At 50.9% G+C, this 23,692-nt stretch overlaps 1 protein-coding gene across 12 annotated transcripts in view; it reads right to left on the bottom strand.

Moving 5' to 3' along the window:
- NFIX (nuclear factor I X) overlaps nucleotides 1–23,692 on the bottom strand; it is a 221,801-nt gene that overhangs the window by 53,173 nt on the left and 144,936 nt on the right. For 2 of the 12 annotated variants that reach the window (XM_032169873.2, XM_058424583.1), the window contains exon 2: nucleotides 19,848–20,379. In XM_032169873.2, the coding sequence (XP_032025764.1) occupies nucleotides 19,848–20,379 (532 nt within the window). Of the gene's footprint in view, nucleotides 1–17,508; nucleotides 19,151–19,847; nucleotides 20,642–20,676; nucleotides 21,257–21,364; nucleotides 22,001–23,692 lie in introns of those variants that run through there. The other 10 variants (XM_032169881.2, XM_032169874.2, XM_032169868.2 and 7 more) reach the window with 10 other exon arrangements.

The raw sequence follows: 23,692 nt of genomic DNA, 5'->3' as shown, positions 1-23,692 counted from the left end.
GTGCAGTGTAGGACGGCTAGCAGCATCCCAGCCTCCACCCCACGAGATGCCAGTAGCAACCCCATCCCAAGTACTGACAACCAAAACTGTTTTCAGCCACTACCAAATATACCCTGGGGGCAGAACAACCCTCACTGAGAACGCCTGTGCTATCAGAAGCACATGCATCACACACAGCTCTGGGGCCCATGCTGGCCACAGACCAGGATACCTCTGTTTGTCCACCTAAATCCATGGTGGCTGTGGAGCTCCCTCAGAAGAGAGCCACTGTCTCACCCTGACAAGTGCCACCAGGTCTCTTCCATTCTATGCAGGTGAAGGCCTGTCCAGAAGTAAAGCAGCCTTCAGCATGGTGCCCATGTGGTCAGGGTGCTGAGCCCTGTGCTGCTCCCAGGTATCTGAGCTGCCGGCGGGCCACCGCTGTTCTCACCATCCTCAGTCCTGCAGTCATCCTGTGTCATCCCACAGCCTGCAGTGGGATCTTAGCCCACTCCTCACCCCCGGAACCTGACCTGCCTCTTGTCCCAGATCTCCTTAGCCCCCGGGAAGGGTTGTTGTCCTTGTGCCATATCCAAACAGAGGGCTTTTAATAGCAGCTTCCTGTGGGGCTGGGTTCCCCCCATCCCTTGCCTCTCACTCAGCTCAGTCCTGACGGTGGAGACGCAGCGCCCTGTAATTACGACAATTGTAATCTCTTTTACTAACAGGTAGATTAATAGCAAGGCAGGTTCACAAAGAACCCCAGAAAGGAACTGCTCAGCTGCTGAGCGAACGGGAAAGGCCTGACACTTCTCGGCAAGCACGCACGCCCTCTGACTCAGAAGCTACAGGCCAAGGGGGCCAGGTTGGAGTTGGGCCCAGGGGGTACATACCTGCTGTGCCCCCTACTCACTGCACTCCTACTACAGCTCATAGGAGTAACAAGAACTTGAACCTCATGACTGAGAAGTTTCCTCTTACATTCTTGGGGTGTGAATTAAGCTGACATTTATACACATACACCCCAACCCATACTTGTACACAGACACCCACCTCCTGACACTCAGACACCCACACAGACACCCGCAGGTTAGCACATCCTGAACACCCTGCAGAGGAAAGAACAGAGCAAACCTCATGAACATATGCATCCCACCCACGACTGCATGGCCACAAGCCCTCTAGACACTGGATGGCCCACACTGCCATGCCACAGCCCCAGCTGAAGGAAGAAAGGGGAGAGACGATGCTGTCACCTCCCTCTGTCCTACACAACTACCCACCTCCACTGCTGCAATTCAAAATCCTCTTGTGGGGCCTCAGGAGTCTTGAGGCAGCTCCCACCACCCAGGGCCTGAGGACAGTCAGGTTCTGGGTAAGGTGGAGTATCACAGAGAAAGGGTGGGGGACAAGGGTCAACAGAGGCTGAAGACACTTAAGCTTCCATGGGCCGAACAGGATGTAGAAAATGATATAAGGCCCAATTTTCTTTTTTTTCTTTTTTTTAAATTTTATTTTATAGAGATGAGGGTCTTGCTATGTGGCCCAGGCTTGAACTCCTGGGCTCAAATGATCCTCCCACGTCGGCCTCCCAAAGTGCTAGAATTACAGGTATGAGCCACCACACCTGGCCCTACAGCCGAGTTTTCGAGGTGAATAAGCATGCATATTCAGGCACACAGATAAGAGTGCCATGGCAGTGGGGACCAAGTCTGATGAGAGCATGCTCACTTACACACAGGGACTTGGGGCAGGGCACAAGGGGGCTGTGTGTCTCTGCCTGCATGGCCCTGGGGGACACTGTCTGGGATGCAAGGGTGAGAGAGTGGGTGTCTACGAGTGATGTCAAAGTCCACAGTCCACAGCAACAGCTCGCCCTCCCCTAGTCCCCCTTCAAGTCCTGGGAGGACACGTGCGACATTGGCAGCCCCAGGGGCCTGGCGGCAGACTGCGCAGCTGGCCTCAGGTGTCAGCAGCAGCTGCTTCCTCAGGAGGTCTCTGGCACGCGCTGACGGCCAGCATGGGCTTGCACCTCAGAAGTGGACCTGGGGGCTGCTGCCATTAAGATACCATGGCCAGCACCTGCTCACCACCAGCCTCAAGAGCCACTTCTGCAGTCCCAAGGCCAGGAGCTGAAAGGAAACTGCCATGCCACGGTGACCCCCAAGGGTCCCTTCTCTTCCAGCAGTGCTAACAGGAAGTGGCTGCAGAGGCCTGGAAGGGGGCACCTCAGATTCATAAAAACATGGATTGGAGGGTGTGAGAATATGGGCTGATGTCCATGATTAGCTTTTACAGTGGGTAACACCATGTGTCCATCAAGGAATGTGTGAGCTGATGCAGAGAATAAATACAGGAATGGGACATACACCTATGACAGGGATGGGAGACTTGACTCATAAAAGTGCATCCTGACAGGACATGTACGTGAAATGTACACGATATGTACAATGATGGCAACATCTTTCTGAGGCTCTGAGGAATAGGAGCAGGGTACAGGGACAGAGTGAGATGGATCCTTACGTGTTGCCTGAGGGTGTCAAGTTTCCAGATGGCAATTTAATCGGATAGACGAAGAGCCTTCAAGAGAGTCCATACCTTTTGCCTAGTAATTCAACTGCTAGAAAGCATTATCTGAAGGTAACAAATACAGCTACAAAGCTTGGTGCAATAGGATGTCCATCCCAGCAGAATTTACAATGGGGATGAACGCAACACAACTCAAAGGCCTCAGTGGGGGTGGGGGTGGGGTTTACATCAGCTCTGGCATGATGAAATCTCATGAAGCTGTTTAAAAGCAGGTTTTTCTTTTTCAGGCCAGACATGGTGGCTCACGCCTGTAATATCAGCACTTTGGAAGGCTGAGGCGGAAAGATCACTTGAGGCCAGGAGTTCAAGACCAGCCTGGCCAACATGGTGAAATTCCATCTCTACTAAAAATACAAAAAAAAAAATAGCCAGGCGTGGTGGCGCACACCTGTAAACCTAGCTTCTCCTGAAGCTGAGGCATGAGAATTGCTTGAACCCTGGAGGCAGAGGTTGCAGTGAGCTGAGATCGTGCCACTGCACTCCAGCTTGGGTGACAGAGCAACTCTGTCTCCAAAAAAAAAAAAAAAAGCATGTAAAAGCATGTTTTTATTTTTCAGTAAGCACCTATTACACTTATAATAAGAGGTAATTTCTCATTTTCAAAAGGAATAGGGGACAGAAGTCATTAGAAAAGTTGACAATTTAGGGGTAACGCAGCTAATAAGAAAAGATGCTAAGGCTAGGCACAGTGGCTCACGCCTGTAATCCCAGCACTTTGGGAGGCCAAAGCAGGCGGATCACGAGGTCAGGAGATCAAGACCATCCTGGCTAACACGGTGAAACCCTGTCTCTACTAAAAATACCAAAAAAAAAAAAAAAAATTAGCCAGGCGTGGTGGCAGGCGCCTGTAGTCCCAGCTACTTAGGAGGCTGAGGCAGGAGAATGGCGTGAACCCAGGAGGTGGAACTTGCAGTGACCCGAGATTGCACCACTGCACTCCAGCCTGGGCGATAGAGCAAGACTCCGTCTCAAAAACTAACAAACAAACAAACAAAAAAACAAAACAAAAAGAAAAGATGCTAAACCACTAAAAATTAGATTTTGAAAAATAGTGACATGGTAGAATACACAATGGTACTGATTTTTTTTTTTTTTGAGACAGAGTCTGGCTCTGTCACCCAGGCTGGAGTGCAGTGGCACGATCTCGGCTGACTGCAACCTCTGCCTCCCGGGTTCAAGTGATTCTCCTGCCTCAGCCTCCTGAGTAGCTAGGATAACAGGCATGCGCCTCCACGCCTGGCTAATTTTGTATTTTCAGTAGAGACGGGGTTTCACCATGTTGGTCAGGCTGGTCTTGAACTCCTGATCTCTTGATCTGCCTGCCTCGGCCTCCCAAAGTGCTGGGATTATAGGCGTGAGCCACTGCGCCCTGCAGTATTAAATTTTAAAAGCAGCATCCCTAAGTGTCTATACTATAAATTCCAGCAAAAAATAAAATATGTGCATGAATAAGTAAGGGAAAATGCAACAAAAGTTAATAGCAGTTATTTCAGTGGCAGAATTGTATAATTTCCACCTCCTGACTTCATGCTAATTTTGTATTTTTATTATGAATGTACAGTAGTCTTATAATCAGAAAAATAACCTTTTTAAAACAGTGGACAGATGAGGGACTGTACGTACCAGGCACACTCCCCAAATCATAGAACAACATAATCAGCTGATTGTGAAACTAAGCCCCTGTGTGTCCAGAGTTTGTGAGAGGCAGGCTTGGCCTCCTGAACTTTCATGCCCAAGTGGACTCCAGCCCAAAGAGTGGTGGCAAGGAGGGAAATGTCCTCATGTTACTGTCATGCTGTGGCATGTGACACTACCAAGACTGGGTGCCTGGTGGGCCTCTAGCTACCCTTCCACTGAACAAGGAGGACTTTGGGGGGAAAACTGGTCTCAGAGAAAGTCAAGAACTGGCACATGGGGCCAGAGGAAAGAGGTTTAGGACCAGGTGAGAGGGGAGGAAGGAGCTATCTAGAGAGTCTTAAGGTGGAAAGTGGAGTCCTGGGAATTCACTCAAAAACTACTGGAAACAGTTCTAAGATCTGAGGCAAGCAAAGGTACAGCAGCGGCAGCAGAATCAACTTTAAGATCTGCTTCGAGAAGTGGCTGTGTGTGTGCGCAAGTGTGTGAGAGACAAACCTCCCTCCCTATTCACATTCCTTTAATAATTCATTGTTAATAACCAAACCCAGCTACCAGAGCCGCAAGCACACGTACCAGCTGGGGGACGGCAGTCATCTCTGACCTGAGAGGCCCAGACTGAAGGGGTCTCCAGGAGATGGAGGGCAGGAATAGCAGCCATGAGTCTGTCCACACAAGGAGCCTGGAGGCCAGGGCTCCTGAGGAGAGGGAGGGAGGTGAGGAAAAGCCTCAGAGCAAAAGGCAAGCAATCTCAGTGGGCCCAGGACTGATCCCTGCCAACCCCTGCCGCAGGGCATCCGCCAGGCTAGCGTGGCAGGGAAGACCTGGCACGGGAAGAGACCCTGTCACGAGTGAGTTTGGCTGCTCCGCAGACCAAGTCTGGAGAGGACATGGCCTCTGGGGGCTGTGTGCTTTGTGGCCAAAAGGGAGGATGTCCCCAAAGATGACTATCTAGCAGGGACAGCCAAGGAGACCAAGGAAAGGCCTATGAGAGGGTGGGGTGGGCTGAGCCCACCAAGCAGTAGCCCCTGTAACAAGGTACCCAGCGGGGGCAGGGGTGAAGGAAGGGGCTGAGAAGGAGGCTGCTCCTTCCCCATTTTCCTGAGAGCTCATTCACGTAAAATAAAAATTAGTATTTTGAAAAACCAAGTCTCTTTGAACCCATTAACCCACAGCTTCTCACTTGCCTGCCACACTCCTTCCAGCATTCTGGAAGCTTCCACTGCCCCTCCTCTGTCAGGATTCTCCCCTCATAATGCCCACTCAGAGAGCACACCTGCCACTCTCCCATCTTGGCTCTCTTCCTTCATCAGCCCCCTTTCTGATTTTTATACCATCGTGAGCCTTTACATCATCTCAAGGATGGGCCATGGGCTGCTTCCCATCTGAAGGTAATTCAATTTCAAAATGGGTTTATGGAGCCTATAAAACTATAAGCTGGGCGAGAGACAGATGCAAAGGCGGACAAAACACAGTCCCAGCTCCAAGATTCCAGCCTAAGAGAAACTACAAAACTGCATGCTAAGTATCACAGCGGAGCAAAATAAACTGGCCCCCAGCTGAGCCCAGGGCCAACTTGCATAGAAACGGGGCCTCGCCCAGCAGATTGCTCCCCTCTGCAGCAGACTTTCCAAGGTCCCTGTTTTCGTGACAAGACACGTAAAGGCAAGACTTGCCACCATGGGGATGCACTGCCTCTCCCAGGGTGCACTGAGGAGGCCAACACATGCCTTCTGCCCCATTCACAGGCAAGGTAGCAGAGCTCAGGCTCACCAGGGGCATTTCTGCAGCCGGAGCACTTTGTTGAAGAGGAACACAATTCAGAAGGCCTTGCCAAGCCAGGCTGGCATCTGAGTAATTGTATTAATGACTCTCTGAGTTACAAAATCTAATATTAGACAGTGGCTTCAGTACCATCATCCTCAGTTACTGTCCCACGTGGCTGGGAACACTCCTGGGCAGCAGCACGGCTTGAACAGACCCTACACACACACGTGTGTGTGTGTGTATGTGTGTGTGTCTGTGTGTGTGTGTGTGTGTGTGTGGTGTTTAATTTAAAAGAAATGCATGTATTTGAAACTATGCCCAGAGATCTGTGTGCTGGGCCCACTTTGTAAACCACGATACCATAAATAAGTGAGAGAAATCTGGCCTTTGTCCTCAGGGCAGGGGCCTCTCTCTTGGCCATATCTTTTGGGTTGGCAATATCCTGAGGATTATTGCTCCACGGAGCAATGGCCTTTGTGTTCAGAGCCAGCACTGTTCCCCACAGAGTCCCCTTTGGCACAGCAGGCAGGACCTTGCATGCAGACCCTTGGGCCCTTCCTCCCCATCCACGCTTATTAGCTGCCTCAATCTCAAGTCCAAACTCAAAAGTTGGGCCGGACACACACAAGGGGTAGCCCACAGCCCAGCTGATCCCCTCTGTCTGGCCAAACCAGACCACTGCACCACCACCACCATCCTGGCCTTCATCTGTGGGCCCTGTCTGAGGCCAGCAGAAATGATGACCCAGTTGGCCACGCTATGCATGTGGTCAAGGCCAGAGGGCGCCAAGTCAACTGCAGCCAGGTAGTAAACTAAACAGGCACTAAAGGCAGGTGAAAAACAGTGTCTGCTATGCTTTCATGATTACATTTCACATATGCCGGGCTAAACGGAAACTTCTATAAATGACATGAGAACACTTAGAACCTAGATTTCTGTAAACTCCATGTGCCAGAATAGGATTTGGCTCTCTTCTGTTCCTGCCTCATTTGTTTCATTTGGGAAGCCTCTTTGGGTGGCAGAGTCCAGCCCTGGCCACAGGGTCTGGGAAACTGGCTTTTATGGAAGTGAGTTCTCACCCTGGGACTGATACGCTCAGGAAGCCCCAGGAGCCGCAGTGGCCTGTTCAGGTCTATATGGGAAGAGTTGGCCTGAAAGGCAGGGAAAATGGGCAGGTTTTGCCTTTTAGAAACTCTTTGGTAGGCAATAAGGGATAGGTATTTGATGATTTTTCCATTCTTTTTAAAATAACAGATGAGGGATCCACACCAATACCATGCTGCCTGGCAAGGCTTGCTGTCAGCACTGTCTCACTTTGAGACGGCACTGTCTCAAAGGGTCTCTGAGCTTTGAGAAGGGAAAGACCCTCTCAGAAGCCACACGATTTCCTAGAAAAGGTTTCCAGGCCACAGAACCCTAAACACAACCAATCAAAGCACAGAAAACAAGAGCTGCAAGAAATTCAGGAAGGCAGCCAAGCAGCCCACTCTGCTAGCAGAGGCAAGAGGCGTCCTGAGGAGAGACCACGCACAGCAGGGTCTGCTTATTCTCCCTCTAAGGCTGGGTTTCTCCACCTCCGCACTTGTGACGTTTGGGGGCGAGATGATTCTTTGTTCCTGGGGGACTGTCATATGCACTAGACTCTTCCCACTAGATTCCAATAGCACCCTCCCCCCACAACTGTGACAACCAAAAGTGTTCACAGACATAGCCAAATGTTCCCTGCGGCACAAAATCGCCCTTGGTTGAAAACCACTGTTCTAGGGTGACCAATAATCCCGGTTTGCTGGAGACTGAGGGGTTTACCGAGGCGAGGGACTGGGAAACTCCGAGCAAACCAGGACGAGTTGGTCATCCAGCCTTCTTCCAATCCCTTCATCTGCTAAAGGCAAATTTCCTCCTCTATGCTCAGGGCTATGAAGACTAGTTCTTCCCCACCCTATATGAAGCAATCTCCCATACACCTAAAAAGATTACAACCCACCTCATAGTTTCTTCTGGGGCCAGAATACTATCCTTGTCTCCTCTTTCTTCCCCAGGTGCCATCTCTCAGCGCCATTACTTCCACGAGGCTCGCTGAGATCCGCATCAAATTGCTCACATATTTCTTAGATTACTAAGGCTGAAACTGGCCTAATACATCTGGTAGGGGAAGTGGTCATGCCCTGGGGAGGATATGACCGGGTGCAGAAGTCGGGTCTCCCTTAAGCAAGTGGCCCCAGAGCCCTGTAGAGGTCACCTGGGAGACAGAAGGACAGGGAAGACTCTGTAGCTCCCCTCTTCTCCCTGACACACAGCCAAGGCTGGCAGAATCTGCTACACACAGGAAAGGGGACTTGGGACCCCCTAAAGATGAAAGGAAACGGAGTCTACTGCCTTGCTTCACGTTGGGTCAAATACCCAAGGGCAGATGGCCTGTCTCACCCATTAAGGACTCTGCCTAGGAGACCCCACCCTGTTCAGCCCCAGGCTTAGCACCCACCCCCCACTCAAGCTTCCTATCCATTTACCTCCTCCCTTTAAAGGCCTTTCTTCACTTGGTCCCCCGGGAGCATTCCTGTTACTAAGGAAACAATGATGTCATGTGTCCGGGTGGGGCCGCAGGTCCCTCCTACCACCCCCTAACTAGGTACCATGCCCGCTGACGTCACTGCTCAGAAATTTATAGCCCAGCACGGGTATTTATAAGGTGGCTCTGGTGTGACCACATATTTGGTGTGGGGCTGGTGGCTATTTATAGCCAGAGGATATACACTTATTACACCCCCTGTCTGTATTCTGGGCCACCTGTTATATAACTGCCATTACGCAATAACGCCCATTATATAATAATTATGCGCTAATGGGGATATAATCTGCAGGCATAATAAGGACACACTCCCCAAGGGCTGCACTCGGCTGGCCTCCTGCAGGTCGCCTCCAGGGATCTCCCGATCGCTCCACACAGCTCCGCCCAGTCCACAAGAGTCACCAGGTGTCACCCTACTCTCGGCTGTCTGGAGAGCAGCCTTCTCCAGACTGGCAGACCCAACCGCAAAGCCCTCTCTGGATTCCTTCTCTGTCTTGTCCGGTTTCTCATTTCCACAGCCCCACCCCTGGCCTGGAGAGGACGCTCTTCTTCCTCTGCCACTCTTCTCTCTGCTGTATTGTTAAGCCCGAAACAAACAATTATGATGAAATAAATCCTGGAAGCATGACTGACGCTTCATCCCCCCATTTTAAGAAAGGAAGCCTCCTGGACACACCAGGCCAGTTGGCGAAGGGTCTGCTCCACACGAAGGAGAGCCCTCGCCTTCCTAGAAGACTGGGAAGTCGACTCCAGAGGCCAAGCCAGCCAGGTGCAGCCAAGCAGGATACTTCCCAGGGGCCCCTCCCTCCAGCCGCAGCCCCCTTGGCGGGGATCTCAGGGCAGGCTGAGGCTTAGGCCCTGACTTCTGTGGTCGGGGTTATACCACCAGCAGGAATCCCCCAGCGTGGGATCCTAACCGCTCAGACAGCAGTACATGCCCTGCTGGTCACTCCTCCCAGGAATGACACGCTGAAACTGTCACCTCAGGGAAAAGAAGACAGGGACATTTGCTCTGCACTTGGGATGATGCGGGCGAGGGTACAAAAGGCAGCGGGTGGGAAGAGTTAAGACCACAATGGCACTTGACGGAGCCAATTCAATTAGCCTAAACATACCATCTGCTCTTAAAATAGATACCTCTATATTTAAAAGTTACTTGATATATGAATTGAAAAAAATTCGAAGAACTAACATGGATCTGCGAAGTGAAGTTGTCTCAGGCACAGGACAGTAGTTTGGGGAACCTGTCTGTCTCTCACATTCTCTATTGTTAAATTTTTACAAAGAATGTGTTTTACTACTATAATAAAAAAAAATCAAATCATTTAAAAAGAGTAGTACTAAGACCCAGACAACAGTTCTGGTCTCCGTGCCTCATGCTGCAGAAACAAACGTCTGCTGTTCTTTGGGGTCTGATATGGGCCTGACAGGATTACCGGTTGCTGCACAGGCCTGGGTCAGCCCAGTAGCAGATCCCCTGTCCTGTTCCCCAGATCAGCAGCCCCAGCACACAGAGACCACTATGCAAAAAATCAGAGAGGAATAACTCAGTAGAGGACTTGGAGGCAGACTTACAGTTCCAACCAGGGGGAGGTGAAAGCGGAAAGCCCCCAAACTGCTTCAGCCCAGGGCTCTGCTATCCAGAAAAGCTAAAACAACACAGGATGCACAGGAGCAGACGATGCTCAGAGGTTCATCGACATTCAACACAAGGTAAATGAGGACCTAAACTGGCGGTGAGGCACGAGGTGAATGCAGGTGGCATTCTGTCTGAATCCATGTTTCTTCCAGGCCAGAGGTTCTCAGCCATGCATAATTCTGTTCCCAGGGAACTCTTAGAAATGTCTGGAGATATTTTTGGTTGTCACACCTTGGGGAGGGAGGTGCAACTGATTTCTAGTGGGTCAAGGCCAGAGATTCCGCTAAAACTCTACAATGTCCAAGACAGTCCCCCAAGACGCAGAATGATCTCACTCGAATGTCAACAGTTCCGCAGTTGGGAAATGCTGCTCGAGGGGAGCTGATATCAATGGTGAGAGGTAAGCCTCTGTCTAATTAGCCATGGACACAGAGGAAAATCTAGAGTGGTGAGCCATCCTCTCCCTGAACCCAGCCCTAGTCATGCTAGGAGAGTTTTTATATACACAGCCCGAGAGTTTTCCAACTTTAAGAAAGGGGTAAAGGTGAGAGTCAATGTGAAGGAGCGAAAAAGGCAATGAGTAGCAGATTATTGTAAAACTTCCAGCAATCACCTGGTTAATTATGATAATTACATTCATTTTTATTTCAAACTGATTCCAAGGACACTCCCAGGAAAAGGGTGTGACAGTGCAAGGATCAGGAATCCCAAGGTCTAGCAGAACCTGCCTGGCCTCACACCTAGACTTCCTGCCCCCTCTACCTGCGAAGGTCAGGTGGGATCCCTCCCGCATGCTCCAGGGAGGTATGAAAAGAAGCAGAGCTGGCTGCGGCAGGGTGAGAGCATCCAGCCAACCTGGCCCCTGTCTATGCTAGACTCAGCCCGTCTATGCTAGCATGCTGCCTCTCGAGGTTGGTGGCAGGGATCCAGGGAGCCATGGCCTGTCAGGAGGGAGGGAGGCCAGTGTCAGGACAGGGCCAGGTGCCCACTCTCTGTTTCCACCCCACATACTCAGCCACTGGGGGAGCCCTTGAGCTGAGCCGCAAGCTGGGCTCTCTTCTAGAGAGTGACAGAGACCACAATGATGAAACTGGCTCCAACAGGGACCCATGAGGTTTTCTCCTCTGAGACTCTGCCAAAGCCAGTAATCCTGATGACGTTCAAGGAGCAGCGATGCCCTCAGAATGAGCTCGAGGTACCAGTGGCCTAGAACCTGGTCCCTTCTGCCGGAAACTCATCATGTGACCAGAGTCTCCTGACATCTCTGTACTTCGGGTCCTCCTCTGTACAGTAGATAAAATAATACCTGCCCTGTCTATATCACTCAACCATTGTGAGGAAGGAATCAGCTCCAGGCACACTGAGAAGGCTCAGGCAGCTGACAAAACGAGCTAATTCCTCACTGTCTTTCAAGGTGCAGGTCAAGTAGGTTGTCTTCTAGGAAGCCTCCCTGGTCCCCAGGTCTGGTTTGCTGATTCCTCACTACACACATTATACACATCACCTGAGTGCACACACACCCAGCCAGGAGCACAGGTTTAAAACTAGAATCAGGGTGAGAATTCAGGGAACTAATATATAGAGAGGACTTAGCCTGGTGCTAAAGCCATAGAGGGCCTTCAATGGAAAAATGGAATTAAAGCAGGGGATAGAGACCAAGGGCATGCCCACAGGGGACAAGAAGTTGTTAGGAGCCTGGACAAACAGGTATCCCTTAAGTTACTGGGTGTCCCCAAATAACAGCTAATAAATACCCTGTACGGGGATGGTGGTGGCATGCCATGTCATCAGTAAGGCATCAGGAGTGAGAGAAGAGCCAAGATGCCCCCTACTGATAGGCCATGGCAGCTGGTGGTGAAATAAGTCACTTGCGAGACAGACCCACAAAGGGCAGCCCCAGAATATTTTTTAAATCCCCAAAGGGCCAGGAAATAAGGTACGAGATATCCATTATAGACAAAGTAAAGAACCCAGGCACCTGGGGGGTAAGGTCCAGTCCAGCCAAACTTCTCCTCCCTAGGCCCTCCGCCTCCTGGGACCCTATTCTAACGCCAACAACCCTTAAACTCAAACGTGCTTAAAATGGCGACGGCGGCCTGCAGGGCCGGGCGTTTGTCATGCTGTTTTCCACGGTGCCCTTGGTGCCAAGAAAAACCTATCATCAGAAATGCCATCAGCTATATTTATCTATCTCTCAGCCCCCCAGCCTCCTCCTCCCGTCTGCCAACCAGGCCCTGCGAGCCCCCCCTCACCCAATGGGCACACTTCCCTGTTGCTGATGCCCGTGACCACCTGCCCGAGTCTCGGTCTGTGGCACTCTCTTCCCAAGCCCTGACAATTAGACCTCCATACGGGCATGTAAACCAGCAGGCTGCACCTCTTCTTACTGGGATGTAGGGAGGTGCCCACATGTGTTAAGGTATGCACCCCAACAGGCACTGGTTTGGGTGTCTCTTGTTCGAAACCTTGGGCAAGCATGGCCTTCCATCTCTTTTCGGCCTCAACTCCCTACTCACCAAGGTCTCAGCAGTACTGACCTGCCCTCAAAGTCCAAAACAAGCTGTGGGCCCAGGTCCTCTGCACACCATTCCCAGGAAGACACCTAGCTGCTCTATAAACCTCTCACTCCCTCTCCCTCATTCTCTGATGTAGAGTGGGAAGCCCCAACCTGTATTCTGAAGTACTGAGTCTCCAAGAAGTGTGTATGCTAGTAGAACCCCCTTTAAAGGCGGAATCTGGGACGAAAAAGGAAAAATAACAAAGTCAAAGTTCACAACTGTGCAAATCCACAGCTGTGAGGAGTCCTCGAAGGATGCAACACACAGGGGAATGTCATGTGCCAGACACCTCAGACCTTTCCTCTACCCAACAGGCAGGGCTACCCTTAGGCCTAGCACATAAGATCTGCCCAAAGTGTTTGTAGGGTGAATCAATAACTATATTTAAACCCCTATACCTCCCCCTGTCACCCTGGGAGCCCCACCCAACCCTCCACTCTTACACTAGCCCTCTCTTCAGAAGGCTGCCGTTCAACTCCGAGCCCCCAACTCAGAAAGGAGTTCCAGGGAGACAACTCCTCTGAGAATGAAGCAACCCAAATAAAAATTTTAAAACCCAGAAGCTCTTTCTCTCCTGCCCCCCTCCCCCTCCACTGGCAAATGAAAACAAACAAGAAATCAAAGAGGCCTTTTGTGCGAGCACCGCGCTGACACGGCTGGGGCCTTTGAAAAGACTTCTGAATCGGACACTGAAGGATAAAATAACTGAAGCGTGGCAGCTCCTGAGACAGAGGGGCGGGGGTGGAGGGGTGGGACGGACAGGGCAAAGAGAAAAAGGGGTGAGGAGGGAGTCACCTTCTTCCTTAGGCAGAAAGGGGGACACTCAGCTGTCCCCTCTCTGCCCAGCTGCTACAGGACGCCAGAACAGAGGGAGAACGTGGCGCTGGCCTCATTACCCCTTCTAACCCATTCTTCCTCTGGCATCCCAGGTCTCTGTAACACTAGAGGGTGGCCAAGAAGGACCTTGCCTCCCACTTCACAGCCCACTGTGAGCTATCCCCCAAATAAGGCCCTTTGGGCCTTCCCTCCCCTCCAGCATGGGTCACTGCAGGTTCACACCTATGCCTACGGGAGGAAGCCTTCTAGAAGATATCATCGGGCCTTTACCCAAAGCCTGCCAGGTACATGCAAGATTCTCCTATTCTTAGAGATCTAGGAACCCCTAGGCCAGGGCCTTGCTCACAGTAAGTTGACTAAGTGTGCATTTCATGGATAAAGGGAATTCTACCATGCTTTGGAAGTGCCAAAAAGTAAACCATGTTCTCAGGAAGTCCTTCTGCACGTCTGGACCCCAGCCCTCCTGCTGCAGAGTAGCCCTGTTTCCTCTGGGTCGGCAATAGAGCACAGCTGCTCACCATGCCCATAATTATGGGATCAGGCCTCTAGGTCCCCTCTGGCTTGTTCACGGTCGGCGCTTTGCTGGCTCAAGCTCCAATAAAGGTGACTCTTTTATCCCCCATGCCATAGCCTCCAATTCAGCCAGCAGAGTGAGCGCTCTACTGAGACACCCCCTGCATGTTGTAAGCAATGGGAGCTCTTGACTGGTTGGGTGGACAGCACTATGAACAAAAGGGACAAGAGCAGGTGGTCAAAGGAGTCTTAGAATAAGACCAAGCCCAAGCATAAGGATTGGGTCTGGGCATTTCTGTTCTCCTCTTTGGGGTCATGCCCCCCTCTGAGGCCAGCCTGAGCCCCATCATTGTTCCACACCACCCAGACCCAGCACCCCAATTTGTATTAACAGACATGAATGTCCAAAACAAAGGCGGCCTGGGCCAGCTTCATGGGTGTGCAACCTGCGTACCCCCCACGCTTGGTTAAACGCTCTAACTGATGTCGTGCTGTAATTCCTAAAAATTTTGAACAAGGAGCCCCACATTTTCATTTTGCACTGAGCCCTGCAAAGTATGTAGCTGAAAGGCCCTGAAAATTATGTAGCCACCATGGCTGGCTAGGATCTGATCATGCTTGGAGTTTCTGTGTTCAGTTCTGAACACTCTAGTTTCAGAAATTTTATGAATCGGAGGGACTAAAACCAGAGGGCTTCCAGGAGGTGGTTACCAAAATGGCAAGGGCACTAGGAGCCATGCGAAATGTGGGAGGCATTAGGGACTGGTGACATTCAGGCTGGAGAGGAGACAGCTTCCTGGGGAGAAGGGTGCAAGGGAGACATAAGAGCTGCCTTTGGGATTTCAAATGCTGTCCTGTTACAGAAAAATCAGCTTTCACCTGGGTCATCCCTTAAGAGAAAAAAAGATCAACAAGTAAAGGTGACAGAGAGTCAGCCTTGGGCTCCCTAAATCATAACAATTGTTCTCAATCACAGCAGCTGCCATCCTGCTATGTGCCGGTATCTTTACATATTAGCTGGTTTAATCCCTGGAACCATCCTACAAGCTAGACATGGAAGAATGGAAGAATTTTACAACCAAAGCTGACCTTTGAATGACAGTGACACCTCTTCTGGGATGTTCTAAAGGGGACCCTACATTGGGTTAAAAGATAATCTGTAGATCCTGCTAATTTTAGGTGTCAGTTCCAGGGCCCTGCGATCTTTGTCAGCCCTGGCACCAGATGGCGCTGCCTCAGAGACGCAGACCAGTGGCATTTCTGGGACTTGAAAAAGGAGGCAATGGATGAGGTGGCACAGGGTCCATGGTGGGGGTGGACCCGGAGAAAGCGGCGGGTGCTCCTGTGGACCCTCCCACATACTAGTCCCAGAGCCAACAGACGGGCTGGGCATCCAGCAAAGGCTTGGGGAACCTCGCTGGCACCAGCCCGGTCTTGGCAGTATGGACACAGCTGAACAATGCCCTCCACCGCCAAGGAAGGACGTGGATGGGCAGCCCTCCCTCAGACCTGAAAACTAGTGCTTGCTACAAAGCCCCAAACCCTAAACTAGAGTGCCGAAACCAAGAGGCTCTCATACCTGAGAAGGCAACCCCACAGGTGAAAAAGTTCACTTGGACAAATCCTCAGGTGCTAACCCATTTCCTGCAACAGGACCTGAAGGTAGGGAGGGAGGGGAGGCCAAATCTGCTCTCAGAGCACCACACTCACTGAATAACCCGGGGCAGCGCAGCCTGCAGAGTCCAGCTGAGGAAACCTCACAGGACAAACAACCTGTTTCCTTCAACGACAACAACGACAACTGCCAGAAAAGAAACCAAGACTAAGGAAGAGGAAGAGGAGAAGGACTACCTAGAGATTATGATGAGTCTTTAGAGACTGATCAACCCATCGCAATGCAGGACCGACCCCATCTGGATCCTGATTCAAACAAACCATAAACAAAAAATTAAGTGATATTTAGGGAAATGTGAACATTAACCAGTATCTGATGATACTAAAAAAACATGCTGAATTTTTAATGGGTATAATAGTGGTATTGTGGTTTGGTTTTTCAAGAATCCTTATCTTTAGAGATGTGCACAAAAACATTTACAGATGAAAAGCTATAATGCCTGGATCTTCTAAATAACTCAGCGTGGGTGGGCAGTTGGGAGGATGGTTGAATTGAGATTGGCCGTGATCTGGTGATTGCTGGCACTAGTGGTGGGTGCACAGGAGTTCTTTCTATGTGGGAAGCGCTCCATCATTAAAGAATTTAGATAAAGAAAAGAGCCACCACTCAAATACCTGGACTTCGTGGGGATTCCGCTGCATGCCCACAGGAGGGATCTGACAGGGAGACGCTGACAGTTCCATTCGCTCAAGTATTTTATTAGTTTTGGATTTTTTTTTTTTCTTTCCTCGGACCAAGGCTTAGGTGTCAGGGAAGGTCTGAAGGCACTGGTTCACCTTCAGGGTGCTGCAGAAACTCTAGAGATAGTCTAGCAGCAGTTCTAGGCCAGCTCGGCCATCCTTTCTCACACAAGCAGAGGTCTCTCTCCTGGCCCTCCCCAGCTCACCCATCCCCAGCCACCTGTTCTGGGATACCCGCTTTGAATGGAAGGATATCACCAGGAAATGGATACCCTCCTCCCCACAGCAGTGCTCTCTGACCCTGCCCTGCCTCAACCTCCCTTCCTAAATACAGACAGACACACAGAGAGACTCCTTCCCAGCAGGAAGGCCAGCCTCATGGCAGCCTTTTGGACCTAGTATTCTGTATTTGGACCCAATATTCTGGGAGTGGAGTTTCAACGCCAAACACACGTCCTTTATTCCCTCTCAAACATGTCATCTCTTGAAGCTTCATCTGGGACATAACAAGGGCTCAGGAAGGCCATGGGTGACAATGGCACCTGGGAGCAAAGCCACACCCCCACATTTACCACCACGTCACCGTTACTGTCATCAAACCCAGGACCCCCAGCTCAGCCCAGATCTGGCTCTTCAGCCCTGTCTTAAGAAAAGGAAAAACACTTATTCCAGAGTCCAAAGCAGCTCTTGTCTGAGCCTGTACCATCCCGGCCCCTGTCCCCAGTTTATCATCCTGGAAGGAAGGAGCAAGTGGCAGCTCTGCTGAGTGTGTCTGGCAGGCATGGGCATGGAGAAAGTGGTGCCCACAGATCGATGCTGTTTGGTGGCTCAGCCACAGAAGACATTTTCTAGCAAAGTGGGCCAGCTCAAGGCGGAAGCCATGCCTGCTCTGCGCCATCTCAAGACTACCCAACCCAACTCCAAAGAGGAACAAGTGATGCGGCCCACTGGTGGCCTGAGATGCACCAACTCGCCCCAACTCACTTCAGGAAGGCACACTCAAACTAAAGCAATTCCAGTGAGAAAAATCCTACCTTCACTGAAATTATCTAGAGTCTGGGGCCTGAATGATATAAAATACACCCTTAGTTCCCTACTCTGCTTTTGTAGAGGAGACTTGGCCTCAGCCCCAGCCCAGAGAAGTGGCCTCGGCTACATGGAATGGGGTATGAATTCATTCATATTCCTGGGCGAATGATCTCTTAAGCTGGCAGGGAGGCATGGGAGGCCTTTCTTCTGGCCAGGAAACGGTCTCCTTCCTCACATACTTTTCATCTTACCTTAGCCCCACGCTGGCAGCAGTCAAGAATTCGGCCTAAAATAAAAGAGGCCAGGGAAACAACTCAGCTACAAGGATCCAGTCAGAGAGTGGGGTTGGAGGAAGCCAGCTCAGAGGAAGATGAGTGTTGATTTTCATCTTAGATGCTCTCGAGCCCCTGGTTCTAAAATTGGAAGGTGCAGAATCCCCTTGTGCAGAAGTATCTGATGGCCACACTGGTAAGCTCGCGGCTCCGAGCCTTCTGCAAGCCACCAATCACCTCCAATATTACCAGGCACACACCCTCCCCACTCTGGCTTGCTGTATAGACAGAGAATGAGGGGATAACATTTTTTTCCCTCTCAGTCTGTTTTCCAAAAAGAAAAAAGAAAAAATTCAAGCTGAAGGGAGGGGGAATGACTGGCACCTGGCCCTTCTGCATGACGGGTCACGATGGTCACACAGGGCCGGGTGCAGGCCTAGAAAGATCCACAGAAGTAGGCAGGGACTTGGGGGGTGAGAGTGGTGTCCCCTGCTTCTAACCAGTTACCAAAGCAACCTCTCAGGACAAGAATTCCAATACCACCTTCTCCTCTGCACAGTTCTCCAACATATAAACTCAGGGCTCACTCTAGTCTAGATTACATTCCTGATGCAGTGCTGAAAGCACCCCCAAACCCGAATTTTATTTCTGGATCCAGTTATATCATTCCTCCCAACTTCCCAAACAGGCAAGGGGGTGACCACAGCCATTGTGAATCGCTTTTCTTTTTTGTGAATGAACAGGAAGGAAGACACAGAGACACACACTCGTGGGGAAACAACCTTTGCGAGAGTTGAAGTTAGGCCACATTCTCTCAAATTCGCATAGAGAGGAAGAAGGGAAATGAAGGGGAAACAATACTGGAATGGTGGAAAGGAAACACACACACACACACACACACACACACACAGAGAGAGAGAGAGAGAGAGAGAGAAAGGTTTGGTAGCCCTCTCATTACAAGTTGGTTGGGCATAATGTAAACACACTTCTGCCTTGCTTAATCACAGAGTGCCGCCCGTTTAGGTTTCAAAGGCAGCAGTAAATTGGGCGTAGCTGAGTGGAGGCTAAAAATTAACCAGCCATCTCTGTTTCAATTTGTAAGAAAACAAAAGCGGAAAGAAATTATAAAAAGGGAAAGGGTAAGGGAAAAAAAGGAACAGAGGAGGAGAACTAAACCACCCTGACCCAAAATGCAGGGTAAAACTGGAAAAGCAAAGAGAAGCAGAACTACTTGGAACACAAAAGGAAAAGGAGATTTTACAGAGTTTTTTATTTGTTTGTTTGCTTGTTTAAGATCTCTTCCACAGCAACACTGCTCCCTGCCACGCCTGTGCCCCGAGAAAGCCTCTCTGCTCCCCAGCAGAGTGCCAGGGCTGTGGGCATCCATCCTGAGGCCTTGCCACTTTAGCTGAAATAAGGAGAAGGGAAAGAGCTCAAGGAATCTCGTGCTTGTTTTCACTCTCTATGAAATCAAATTACTTTCATACTCTCTGACAGCCAAATCCCAGCCAAAACAGCTCCCGCCTGAGTATTTAGGCCACAGAATCTGTCCACTACTGTCTTCTCTCCTCTTTTCTGTTCATTCAGTCTCATATCCCAGGGTTTCACATGCCCCTTCTCTCCACCGAACTCCTGCCCATCCCGCTTGTACCAAACCCATTTTTTCCTGGGACTGGAGGTGAAGCTGCAGTAAAACTAGCACCTGCCCCTCGATACTTCTTCTGACTCATTTTAATAAGAGCAACTACTGGTTTGCTGTTGTTGTTCATCTCAAACTCTCACCATCATGGATAATTCTGGGGGCATCATGTCCCCATCCTAAGACCTGCAGCATCTTTCTGATCAGATAAGTCCTCCAAAGATGGAGATGCACAAAGTCGATACCATGCCCAGGGAGCAGAGGAGGAAGAATAGAACAGGTGTGGGGAGACAGAAGACAGGAAAAAGGAAAAAGGCCCATAGTACATGTTGCAGGCCCCGCAGGACGGGCATACACCAGTTAGGCCCGTGGTGAGTTATCGCTTGGAAACTAGAGGAACAATAAACAGAACAAATGCCAGCAAGGAAAATAAAATGAGGGGGAAAAATGGTTGAGAACGACCTACCCGGAGTGTGGACAAAGTAAGCCAGATAAAGATCCAGTTCTTTGATTGTGACTCCAATGTGATGTGGCTGGACGCACAGGCCGGGGTTCGAGCACTGAGGCGACTTGTAGAGCCGCTCCCCATCAGTACTTTCCAGGGGGATCCCCTTAAACAAAATCACCATGACCAGGTCCAGCCGCCACACCTTGTCAGCCTGGCGCAGGCAGTCAATCCGCCGGATCTTGCCCTTCTGGTCGGGGTTGGAGAGCACGCAGCAGGGGGGCTTCTTGCCCGTGATGGTCAGCACGAAGTCCTCGCGGAACTCGGGCCGGATGTCCTTGCGCAGCTTGGCCAGCAGCCGGGATGCCCACTTCTGCTTGATCTCGGGCTTCTCGCCCAGCAGCTCGTCCTTCACCGCCCGCTCCTCGTCCTTTGACATCCGCTTTTCATGCTTCTTGAAGTACTTGCGCTTCCGCGCCTGCAGGTTGAACCAGGTGTAGGAGAAAGCGCGGACGTGAGGCAGCAGTGCCTCGATGAACGGGTGGAACTCATCCTGCAGGCGGCAAGCCGGGAGCATGCGGGGCGAGGGAGGACGGGAGGAGGGGAAGACGGGATGAGGGGGAAAGAGAGAAGGAGAAAAGCAGCGTTAGAAGGGGGGGCACAAGGAAAACCGCCTTCTCCTCCTCCTCCCTCCCCCCAACAATTTTCTCTTGCGATTGTTCTACAAAAGTGTGGTTTGAAGCCACCACCAGCTTCGCCAGCCACTTGCTCCCATCTCAGCCTCAGCAGCCAGATAGAGGCACCGGGAGACTCTACACACACCTATTCTCTCTCTCTCTCCCTCACTCACTCACACACACGCGCACAGACAACGTTGCCGTCCACACACACACGCTGCTGGTATCCCCGCCAGGCTCTGTCGCGCCCATGACATCTCCATGTTCTATCGCAGCCGTGAACTCCTGTCAGCTCGCCCCGGCGCAGTGTCCGTCTGCACAGACGCCCGTGGACGCACACGCGGGGGCGTGCGGGGCCGCCTCTGGTCCCCGACACCGTCGATTTTTGGCCGCCCCCAAGAAGAGAGAAAATGACATCCACGAGCAAGCGAGTGAGGAAACAGATCAGGCTTCCCTCTCCCCAGGCTGTTTTCATTTTCTTTTCTCCTGATCCAGTTGGAACATCCACCCCAGCATTTTTTAATCAGACCTAAATCCTAAATATGTGATTTCAGCTTTGTTATCGACACCAATACTAATGTTAATCACAGTAATAATGAACAAAACACTTCTTGTTAGCACAAATAAGGTGCTTGTCTCGGCCACATTAGGGTTAAAAGCTACATGGGTCTTCTTGCGACCCCTTCCCCAGCCTCCCACAACCCCTTCACCCTCTTTCCCACTCAGTCAGGTGACAGAAGGATGGGCTCTCTCGGTTTTGTTTGTTTTTTTTTTTTTTTTTTGGTTGTTTGCTTGTTTGAAGTTTAAATAATAATTGATTTCTGTTTACAAAAATAAAACTGGAAAAAATTAAATAATTACCATTGATCTGAAGCACCCGGCAAAGCCCAACGCCCGATTCTGAGATTCTGGACTCAAAAGAGTTGTGAGTTGGGGGCGGGTGGGGGGAGGGGGGAGGAGGAGGAGCAGGGGAGGAAGGTAAATGTTTTAAAGGGGGTTATTATTGGTGTTCTGGGGAATAGGGGCCGGGCTTGGGTGGATTCTCAAACCCTTCCCCCTCCTCCCCCCCCCATGCTCCATTGCACAGAAGGGGGAAATTAATATTTTTTTTGAAAAGGAGCAAAAAGAAAGAAAGGTCAGGGATAGCAAGCAGAGAGAGGGAGCGAGCCGGTTGCCACACACGCCAGGTAAACAAAAGCCAACAAATTTTTTTTTCAATTTCTTCCCCTGTGCATCCTCTTCCAGTTAAAAAAAAATGCAAAATTTAAAAATCAAAACCAGCCTCCCACCATCTCCCCGCAACCAACAACGCACCCCACCCCACCCCCCGTGCAAAACAAAAACAAAAACAAAACCCAGGAGGGAAAAAGCGGCAGCTGAAGAAAAAGGCTTTCGGCTTTGGCAGCGACACAGGGGTGTAAACTTCGAGCTGCCTGATCGGAGGAAAAGGGGGAGCTCGCAGATTCCCGGGGAAGAGGACGAGTTCTGACCGGCTGCAGACCGTTGCTGGCAGACGCGTGCAAAAGAGAGAGAGGGAGTGAGGGAGGGAGGAAAGGAAGCAGGGGGGGAGGGAGAGATCGAGGATCGAGGGAGGACGTGGATGGGATGGGGCGTGTGTGTGAGTGTGCGCGTGTGTGTGCACACTGCTTGGGTTTTTGGGGTGTTTTTTTTTTTGCTCCTTTTCTCTCTCTCAAACTCCCTCTCTCTCTCTCCTTTCAGGCTCAATCCCCATCCATTTGCTTGTGCCAAGCCAGTAAAAAGGGGTGGGGGGAGAAAGAGACAGAGAGAGAGAGAGAGAGAGAGAGAGAGAAGGATCCACCTATTTGGCAAAGAGACATCTGCGAGCAGCCAATGGCTGCGTCCAAGGGGAGGAGGGAACCGGGTGAGCAGGGAGGGTGGGGAGAGCCCCCGGCAGTTGGAGACCAAAAACAATTTGCCCAATCGACAAGTTCACGTCTAATGAACAAGCAAAGTCCAGCAGTTATGAATTTTTCATTCCAGGCTCCCACTCGGGTCCATTTGGCAGCAGCCACCCAGCAAATCTGGGGGTGGGGTGGGGCAGTGCAGGGGAACTGGGATTGTGGAAGACTCGAAATTTTTTTTTAAGCCTGAAAAATAAATAAATAAAGGCCTGACTCCGGGCGGGCTGGCGGGCGGGAGCCCCAGAAGGCCTTGGGGAAGCAGCTGCGCCTTCTCTCTGTGTTTTGGTTTCAGTCTTTCTCTTGGGCCTGCACACTCTCTTTTTCTGTTTCTATTTCTTTCTTTCTTTTTTTTTTTTCTTCCTATGGAGCACACAGGGGCGAGTGGAAGTTTTCCTCCCTGGCCACATACACACGAGCCTGCAGTGCTATGAATAGAAATAAGAAGAAAGCTCAGAAAGTGTCCATGCCAGCAGTACTTCCAGGGCAGGGATCTGGTGCCCAGGGTACTGCCACCTTGTGATGCCCCCAGGTCTGGCTGCTGAAAGAGCACTCTCAGACAAGGCGGAGGCCAGCACCCCACATGTCCCTCCCTTCTCCCCCAGCCCCCAGCAAGCTCAGCCTCCTCCTTCGGCCCACACCCAGCCACGCACGCTCCATTAGCGGTGACGAGGGATGCCAACGCAACACAGCTCGGCTCGAGAAACTGCAACAGTTTATTAAAATAGCCTCCTGTCACAGCACTCCGCCTGACAAGCTCTACACGCAGGCACAAACAACAGCCAGACCCGGGGAGAAGTGACAAAGCCAAAAAGATGGACACTACCTCTGAGCAGAGGCAAGGAATCTAACCAACGCCCCTCACCACTGCACAGGCATTTAATTCTCCAGATCTGCCCTCTCCAGTTGACCTGAGATTCGTTTTCTTACCTGTCTCCCAAATCAATTTAGACTAAAGGGCCCAAACCCTAGCAGTGCAAAGTGCAGAAGTATAAAATGAGAAACCCAAATGAAAAAGAAAAGAGCTAAGAAAGGACACAACAAAGAACACCAAAGGGCTCTATCAAAAACAGGCCACCTGGGGGAAATCAAGTCACAGAGAAGGGACCCACCGGAGAGCCCCTGCTCTGGTCCTCCACTTGGGACCTTCCTCACAGCAGGCAGAAAGGGTGACCACTGGGGAGGGGAGTCCCCCTTCTGAGGAGGTCTCTCCAGTTAGAGCTATGGAGCAGCCATGCTTGAGGCCTTCGAAACACAGTAAGAAGGAAAT

Source organism: Hylobates moloch, unplaced genomic scaffold (genome assembly GCF_009828535.3).
Source record: "Hylobates moloch isolate HMO894 unplaced genomic scaffold, HMol_V3 SCAFFOLD_12, whole genome shotgun sequence".
Lineage (NCBI taxonomy): Eukaryota > Metazoa > Chordata > Mammalia > Primates > Hylobatidae > Hylobates > Hylobates moloch.
The sequence above is the reverse complement of the archived record's forward strand: the minus strand, read 5'-3'. Positions and strand labels throughout refer to the sequence as shown.